The 9,269-nt window shown below is 41.8% G+C and overlaps 1 protein-coding gene across 1 annotated transcript; it reads right to left on the reverse strand.

Annotated features, from left to right (window-relative positions):
* Window positions 1-1,289: 1,289 nt before the first annotated feature.
* On the reverse strand, window positions 1,290-8,548 carry LOC118202241 (uncharacterized). Its single transcript, XM_035374394.2, has 2 exons — window positions 5,313-8,548; window positions 1,290-4,668 (listed from the first exon to the last, which is right to left on the reverse strand). Exon 2 carries the CDS (start codon window positions 4,091-4,093, stop codon window positions 2,219-2,221), a length of 1,875 nt encoding a protein of 624 aa, XP_035230285.2. The 5' UTR covers window positions 4,094-4,668; window positions 5,313-8,548; the 3' UTR covers window positions 1,290-2,218.
* Window positions 8,549-9,269: the final 721 nt, after the last annotated feature.

Raw genomic sequence — 9,269 nt, forward strand, 5'->3', positions numbered from 1 at the left:
ATGGATCTTCCAAATCTGATTTTTGGGGAAGATGACATAAAAAGGGAACCACTTTCATTTTGATTGTCATGTTTTGATTACAAACAGTTTAATCAATTTCAGAGTTATTTTCATTATTCATGAATGTTTTTATTTTTTGAGGATATTTAAGAAACGTAAGTCCTCATTATCTAAAGACCCTTGAGATAGTCTTTTCTATTCCAAGTCCAAGCAGAATTTAGTGAATCTATCCATGGTCAAGAGTCAGAGCCTATCAGAAACAAGCCAGTGGAAAGAAAAAAATCTATGTTTCGCTTACATTAACACCAAGGAGACGGCCCCTGGCCTGGGAGATAGGATTCTCCCTTTCAAGGTTCAATAGAACCGCAACCTCAGGACCGATCTGGTAGGGCGCCATCCCTCCCGATCGCTGTAGAGGGAAAACTTCTCTCACAGATTAAATCGCCAGTGATGGGGGAGCCAATCCCAACACCGACTGCTTTGCTAATTAACAGTGAAAAACTAAGTTAAATTTCCCACGATCTTGGCACCACTCCCTCTCGCAGTACTCACTTCCAGGACAGTATGCTTAAACCAGAGTTCATACGTCCCTCCACACCGACCGAGAGGAATCATATCCTCTCAGACGGTCACACCATCCACCATGTAACGTCCCCACAGCTTCGGTCACCGACAAGACAGTACCATATGATCCCTGTCAAGCCTGAAAAACCACCGAATGAACGATGGCTCTAGTCTTTAACGTGAAGACTGTTTATTTTCTCTGCAGTCCAGAGCTGTTTAGACACAAGTCTAGCCAGTGATCTGAAGGAACCCCGGGTCTCCTCCCATAAATGGTCGGTTCCGGCAATCCCATCCAGCCGAACCACAAAGAACGTTGTCCAGCATCCGTTAGCCTATGCCAGCCAGCCTATATCTAGCCTAGAGCTGTCCGAAGACAGCCAGCCTATATCTAGACTCATGCCGGCATAGTTTCCAGCGGGCGCCACGAGGAGGCCGATGCTGAACTGAGGGAGACAAGACTAGGTCTCCATCCCTCGACACCTACCCTTCGATCGAACGCTGGGTCTCCTGCATTCCGCCACTGTTCACGACGGTCTCCCGCACACGGTTCTCGCCGCTCTCAGTGGTTTCCAGCCGGTTCCAGACATCCGTCCTCTGGGACAGGTGTCGGCAGTTCTCCTAAGAACAGACACCAGGTCTCCTACCGCCAGCGGCCGGTTCTGTATACCTGTCGTCAGGTCCGAACGCCACCCGCCACGTTTCGCTTACATGAACTCCACTGAGAATGACCACTGCCCTGCCTCTATATTAGAGACTCTACAGTGTACTGTCATTCCAGCAGTAACCATCTACCATCGTCGTTTCGCCCAGCCCAGGGTTGGGCCCGACAGGTCAGACGGCTCAGAAGACCATTTATTGAAATTCCAAAGTTTGTACATGGGCATACAGGGCCACTTTCCAAGTTCATTGGAAATTTACATTATCTAGTTTTTACATGGGCATACAAGGCCATAATATATGTTTTTACATTGCATCAAGAGATTTACATGGGCATACAGGGCCAGATGTTATTATACATGATTCCGTTAAGAGAAAATATATATATATATAGATATATATATTCCTGGTTAACTAGAGCATAAGGTTATTGACACTTGAAAATCAATGAGGTATAAGTGTAATCACATAATTGACAATTTAGGTTATATATAACGTGGTAACACTGAAATATAAATATATACAAATGTACAAATCTTAGGTAATTGCAATAATAATTGAACTTTTAAAAATTTGTATAATCAATTAATTGTGAAATCTAGGGTAAATAAAACGTGGAAACTGATATATAATAATAATCAGAAAGACTATTCTAAGGTAATTGATATTTAGATACATTGAAACATTTAATATACATTGTGAGATATTTATCTATATATTAGAGGAAGAATATATGTATTGAAATATTTATAAAACATTGGAGGATATTTATATATACAATTTGTTGAGGTGCACCACTTAGGTTTGTTATTAACTTGATTATTAGTACACAGCTCTACATAGATGTTAAGTTCACAGTTCACAGTTCTAGTTTACAGTTCTTACTGCAATGTTCTTACTAATATTACTTCACTGTAAAACGAAATTCCCTAATACACGAGTTGTCATCCTACTATTCCCAGACCTTATACTGGGTGGTCCTTTAACTGACATTTTATTACGTGTACGTTTCTGCACAGTAAGATATTGTTTTAATTAGATTTTTGAGCACCGGGCCTTTGTGGAGTGTGTGATTTGCCCAGTATTCTTTATGTACAGCTGGTGGGCGTCTTAGGTGCCAGTTGCTGGTGTATTGGCAGTCAAACACGAAGTGCTCCACATCTCCCCTGCTGCCGCAAGCACATTGATCTTGTGAGGCCAGGCCAAATCTCTTGAGATAAGTGGGAAAAGGGCCGTGACCTGTGAGAAAGTGAGTTAGGGCACTGTGTCGGCTGTGTAGAGTGGTATTCACTTTGGGTAAATAAGTATATGTGTATCTACCCACTTGAGCTGTGGACCATCTGCTCTGCCATATGTTCATGAGAACTGCAAATGTTTCTCTTTTGAGATCCGAAATGGGGCGACTGTGCGATAACTCAGGAGCTTGACTATTATTAGCAATTTCCTTTGCTAAGGCATCAGCTAGCTCATTTCCTATAATTCCCACATGTGCTGGGACCCAGTTTAACTGTGGTCTATATGATGTTGGGAAGCTAAGTAGTTTTAGACGGATGCCATGTACCAACGGGCTGGTGCTATGAATGCCTATTATGGCCTCTAGGCTTGAAGCCGAGTCACTATAAATATGTACTCTATCCGGAGCGTAGCTCCTGGCCACTTCGACTGCTGTGTCGATTGCCAAGAGTTCAGCTTGATATACAGAGTTGTGATGGCTAAGGCGTTGTTGCCACTGAAATTGAATGGTGTCATCTTTTAGGAGGCATAAGGCACTGCCTGTTCCAAGTTCTGTCTTTGATCCATCTGTGAAGATTGTGGTCATGTCGTGTCCTGGAGCTGTGTAATGTATTCGGACTGTATCTTCCAGATTTAGTTTAGATGGGTGGATCAGGGAAAGGTTTTTCTGTTCGTAATCTGTAAATTTGTAGCTTCTGTTCCATAGGGTAACATCAGCTTGTAACCGAGAGATTTTAGTTATTGCTGCCTCTCTCTCCGCTTGCAAATCCAGTGGAGGAATGCCAGAGAGAACCTGTAGTGCCATAGTTGATGTTGTTCTATAGGCTTTGCATATAAGTAGAAGTTGGAGCCTCTGTATGCTGTTCAGCAGGTTCCTCATTTGTTTTGTCATATTGTCTCCCCAGACTCCTACTCCATAAAGAACAATCCTTTCGGATATTGTCCGGTACCATCTTGAGAGGATTTCCGGTTTTGTTCCCCAATTAATTCCTGTAGTTCTGAGCATTGAATTTGTTAGCTGTGAAATTTTTGTTTTGATATTCTTTAGATGCGGGAGCCAGGAGAGTCTTTTATTGAAAATAAAGCCAAGATAGTTTAGGTTATTAACTGATTGTAGTGTGTGTCCGTTTAGTCGTACCGTTGGTTGTCTTCTTAGTGGACCTTTTCTTCCGATTAACATTACTTTCGTTTTAGAGGTTGATATTTGGAGTTTATGTGCTGTTGCCCAGTTGTAGAAAGTGGTTAGTGCTTCTTCGGTACGCTTTTGGACGTCACTCCTACCTGCTACTAGTATCAGAAAATCATCTGCAAAGGCCTGTATCCTTATCTCATCCTGTTGGTTATAAAGGGAGAGGGCTGTGTCCGCTACGATATTCCAAAGGGTTGGCCCCAGGCACGAGCCTTGCGGGCAACCCTTTTCCAGATTGTGCCTTGCGATGCCGTCGTCTAGTGTGACTTGTATATGTCTGTTGTCTAGGTAACTTCGCAAAATTTGAATGATTTCTATTGGAGCCTGCATTTTCAATAGACAGTTGAAGATATCCGGCCACCATAGTGCATCAAATGCTCCTTTGATATCAATAGAGATTACCATTGTGTGAAGATCATTTGTTCTGTTTTCCTGTATTGTTTTTAGCATATTTTTAACTGCACGTTTCGCTTACAATAAAATCCAAAGATATCACAAGCAGCAGTACCGGAAATGTTGAAGCAGTAAACAAACACAACGGCGATCTTCTCAATGAAAAGTGGCAGTCAGCATTGGAGCAGACATCCAATGACGCTTGGAGAAACAGCAACCGCAGAACGTTCCGCCAATTAGGAAAAAGCAGCACGCAAACGATCTTGAATCGAGAGCATTGGGAACACCGGGCAAGTCCTTTACTATCCACTTTCCCTTTCCAAAACTCTGTATCTCTACTGTTATAGTCCCATTTCCTACACTTGTACAACAACAACAAAAAGAAAAGAAAGAAAAACTGGTCCGGAAATTAGATCATTCCGGATTTCGGACTTCATACTGTGATATGTATAGGGACGACAGATTGTAGACAGCCAGCTACACGGAACGATACCAAGTGAGGCGTACACTCAGCCATTACTTTGCAAGGCCGTACCGGAGGTTAGCTGAAACAGGTTCCTTTGAAAGAGCTGCCATGAATCGGGTACGATCAGCACCAACTCCGGACATCGAAGAAAAACATACTTGCCAACCTACGGCATTTAAAAATCAGAAGATTTTTTTAAGACATCAGGAGAATTTTCTCAACGACAAAAAGATTTTTTAAATAATGAAAATATGTAGAAAGAAAAAATATTTTTAATAATGAATTACCTTTAACTAGTAAGTAATTATTATCTTAAAATTCATTTGTGATTTCTTAAATGCAAATAAAACTAAAATACATGTAAAAAAAAAAAAAAGTTTTGTCACTTGTACATAATTGGAAAATGTGTCTCTTGTCAAGCAATTTTTCTTATTTTGGGATAATTTTGTTTTGGGAGAGCTTCAATGACAGATTGTGCTCCAGTAAAATGGCAGAGAACAGATATTCTGCATTAATAACTTTTTTGTCCTTTCTTTCCACAAAAAAATTTAATTCCCCCGTTCTCGCGTTGTCTTTGTGTAGATACATGTATAAGAACATTGGCACTTCAACCGTGCGAAATTGAAAATCGCAATAACAAAGTGTGCACATTGTAATATTACATTTTCTTGACGAAATAATAGAAGAAAAGTCATATGTGTACGATTTTTGAAAATTACACGAGTTTTTATATTTTTCGCAGGCATAAATAAGACAAAAAAAAAGATCACAATTTCTTAAACTGTTTCTGAAAAAGTACACGAGACTTACGCTGACGAGACGTACGAAATAAAACTTCGATCTTGCTTTCTCTCCACTGGCTAATATATGCCTGATGACTCGCACCGCTTGATTCTCATTGCAGAAGTGCAACATGACGTTTTCCGACTTGTGCACACAAAGCAGAAACCTGCCATATCTCGCTGTTGAAACGACTTGAGTTTTCTTTTATATGTATCTACAGAAGGAAAAAAAAGCTTAATAAAGAGAATAATAATAAAAAAAAGTAAGAGGAAATTAGTTGCAAATCGGGATGCCGGGAGTATGGTTGGAAATTGGAAGTCTCGGCAACTCTGGAATGTGCTTAAAATTCAGTACACGAATTATAGCGCACGCAGCCAGCGTTTCTTGTTCTAGCACCCGGAGGATTGTCATGCATCCGTATAGCGTGCAGCGTACTCGTATTCAGACACTTTAACCAGGCGATTACGCATCTCATATTGCTTTTGCGTAATGGTATCTTGAAAAGTATGCTATAGATCACCGTTTCCCTGCTAATGTGTTGTTCTCCGATAAGATACAGTCGAATCCGGTTAACTGGGCTACCAGATAGTCGGACCAGCCGCTTTTTCAAACCAAATCCTAAAGAACCGAAACAAAACCTATGTACATAAGCCTAATAGTATTCGGTTATTTGGATCAACATTCCGTTTAATCGGACCAAAACGTGAGAGCGAATAAGAAACAGAAGCCACAAGTCAGCCGCGTACAGCGGATGTACAGGTGGTCTGCAACATATGGGAGGATCTGTAGTTGCGGCTGCCCAGGAAAATGCTTTATCAAAGGTCAGGAATTCCTTAAAGTGCATGACAAAAGCAAAACCGGTGGGAGGTGAACACGCGCACTACTTTCTCTGACCTGCGCCTCCGAATTTCGAGGAAATGAACAATCGAGTCTCCGGCTATACCTGAAAGGAATTCCCGCCTGTCTATCATGATTAAAGTTTACACCAGAAAGTTATCATTCCATCACCTATCTGGGATGATTTTAGTGCCAAAGCTTTGAATGGCGAGCATTTTATCTCCCTCTTGACCTCAACATCTTAAACCCGAAACACCAAGGTTTCTTCAGACCACAGTGAACTGTGCGCGTGTCTTGTGTCCCCTGCCAGAATGCCACGACGGGAGTTAATATTAACTGAAAAAATTGGTTTCCTGGATAAGATCAAGCAACAACGACAAAACACGAGTCAGCGCCGGTTGGTGGAAATAACCGGATTGACAAAGACTACAATTTCGCGCTTGATAAAACAAGAGAATAAGCTGCGAGAAGAATGGGCACAAACTTCCAAAAAACGAAAGCGTGAAAGCAAAGACCCAGATGTCGATTAGGCCAATGAATGGTTTGCAGTTGTTACTGGACGATCTGTGCAAGTAAGCTGCCCAATGTTAAAATGCAAAGCAGAGCTCGCTAAAATGCTGAGCCACGATGACTTTAAAGCTACGGACGGTTAGTTGATTCGATGGAAATCTAAGCATGACATAAAGTTCAAGAACGCACATGGCGAGAAAGAAAGTGCTGATAGTGCAAATGCTGAAGAATGGAAATCCAACAGAACTGGTCGAGCTTCTTGAAAAATTTTCAGCAGATGACATCTGCAATGCTGATGAGACTGGGCTGTACTATCGTGCTACACCGCACGGCTCGTAAAGTTACAAACATATCGCACTCTCTTGCTTCAAAAAGCGATGGATCGCGTAAATGTCTTGTGCTGCTCAAACATGTCAGGAACGGACAAGGGGAAGCTGTTGGTTATAGCAAAAAGCACTAAGCCTCGCTGCTTTAAAGGACTTAGGAAGGAGAGTTTACTAGTTGTGTATCGTGCGCATAGAAATGCGTGGATGACCTCTGAACTTTTTAAAGAATGGCTGAAGGATTGGGACAGAGAGCTACAGCGCCAGTCGAGAAAAGTGCTGCTTCTTCTTGGCAATTGTGCAGCACATCCTCAGTTAGATTGCTTGATGAACGTCCACCTGGAATTTACCTCCCAGGACCACAACTTTGGTCCAGCCAATGGATGGGCATCCTAAAAAATTTGAAGACCCTTTATCGTGCAAGGTTGGTTAATTACATCCTTGAAGCAATTGAAGAAAGTTTGCTGACCTCATCGTCAAAAGTCACTGCAAAGGTCAACATCTTACAAGCAGTTACATTTGTGGCCAACAGGTGGCGAAAAGTCAATTCAGAACTTTTTTTCTCACTGTGGCACTTGGTTTTGGAGATGGATGTGGACATGCTCATTGAAAGTGAAAATGATGACTTACATGTGGAACTTCAACAGGTACAAAATTGCGATGAATTTTTATCCATTGACAACGAGCTTCAATGCTACGATGAAAATGCAGATTATGACGCTGCAATCGTTGCAGCAAAATAAACGACAGCATCGGAAGATCAAGAAAGTGATAATGATGATGCCGTTGATAAGTTGCTGCAAGTGACAACACAGGATGCGAGGAAACGCATTGAAACTTTGCGTCGGTATTTCATGCAGGAGGGGAACGAAGGCAGTCCCATTGCTGCGCTAAATGTTTGTGGCGATTTCGTTCACGCGCAGTGAGAACGCGTCAGATCACATTGGATAAGTTCTTCAAATGTTGACTGGAACTTGGTAAGAAATTGATTTTATTGTGCTTCGCATGTTGAGTATCGTGGAGATTTTTTTTCTTAGAATTTGTTTCTAAATTAATTTTTTCAATGAAAAGAAGTTCGACTGTATTTCTTGTGTGTACGTGTACCGCACCATAAAGCTCATAATTACATTTTAGTACATGATTTACATGTGCATTTACTGTTTGCTACATATAGCACGTCCCGTCTCACCAACATAGAACATGTTCGTGTAATCGCACCAGCCAGTTATTACGACCAAAACGATCGCTTCCCGATGTGGTCCGATTAACCGGAATCGACTGTATCCTTCACAAAGAAAGAATATTCAGCGCACATAAACCTTCATAAAACACGACGTCGTGAAGCGCAGATTCGGCCAATGTTTGGACCGGTAATGCGGTAGATCATCTCATCGGACCTTATCTGTTGCCTTTACGTCTAACTGGTTGTAACTTTCTGCAGCACGTTATGTCACAACGTTTAGATGACGAACTTATTTCTGCATCGATGCGACAGGCAATATGGTTCCAACACTATGTTGTCCCTGTCCATTTCAGCCATAACTTTCGTACCCACCTTGACGTCTCATTTGACCAACAGTGGATGGGACGTCGTTGTCCGGTGCGGTAACCTGCAACAGAAAAAGTATATTTATTATCAAAAACGAAGAGAATATTCGACATGTTTCCTTCAGTGCAAAGAAAGTTTCAGTAAAGGGTTTATGGTTGTCGCAGGATTCTCTTACAATGCGAAATTAAAAATAAGAGTGAAAAAAGTGTTAAAATCAACTTTACTATCAAGAGGACGATTTATATCCGATATTTAGAGGGAAAAAAAATTCATTTCTTTTATCTCAGTGCATTCCAAAGAGATAAAAAGCCACAAGCTTCGAAAAGTACCAGTGCATTCCTTGAAAAAAATGAAGAAATCCCCTGATGTCACATATTGACTGCTGTGCCTAAGTCACCAACTGACTGCTGTGCCTTTAATCTCTTGATGCGCGAACCCAACACAATGGATGGACTGATAGGGACATAACTGATAAGGATTGGCCCCGACCACGGAACTTAGCCTAACGGGGTAAGCCAATCCCACAGCAAAACTATCTACAATCTGCCATCCACAGCCAGAGGAAGGGATGACAGAACAGACGGCATTTATTAGTAGGAAAGCTAAAGAGAAGGACTACCACCCGGCAGCACTTTTAAGCCGCCCAATATACGAGTTCTATAGTTCTATCGCCCAACCTTCGGAGACTGTCCGGAGGAGCGCAACTCCCTCCGATCAATTCACGGGGACTTTATAGGTCGCCGTCATCCATCACCGAGCCTTGAC

This window comes from Stegodyphus dumicola, chromosome 2 (assembly GCF_044657685.1).
Source record: "Stegodyphus dumicola isolate Sdum_Otavi_A_Nest chromosome 2, ASM4465768v1".
Lineage (NCBI taxonomy): Eukaryota > Metazoa > Arthropoda > Arachnida > Araneae > Eresidae > Stegodyphus > Stegodyphus dumicola.

Bases quoted from the DNA above. Each gene is read 5' to 3' on its own strand.
- LOC118202241 (XM_035374394.2), bottom strand. From the start codon at position 4,093: ATGCTAAAAACAATACAGGAAAACAGAACAAATGATCTTCACACAATG.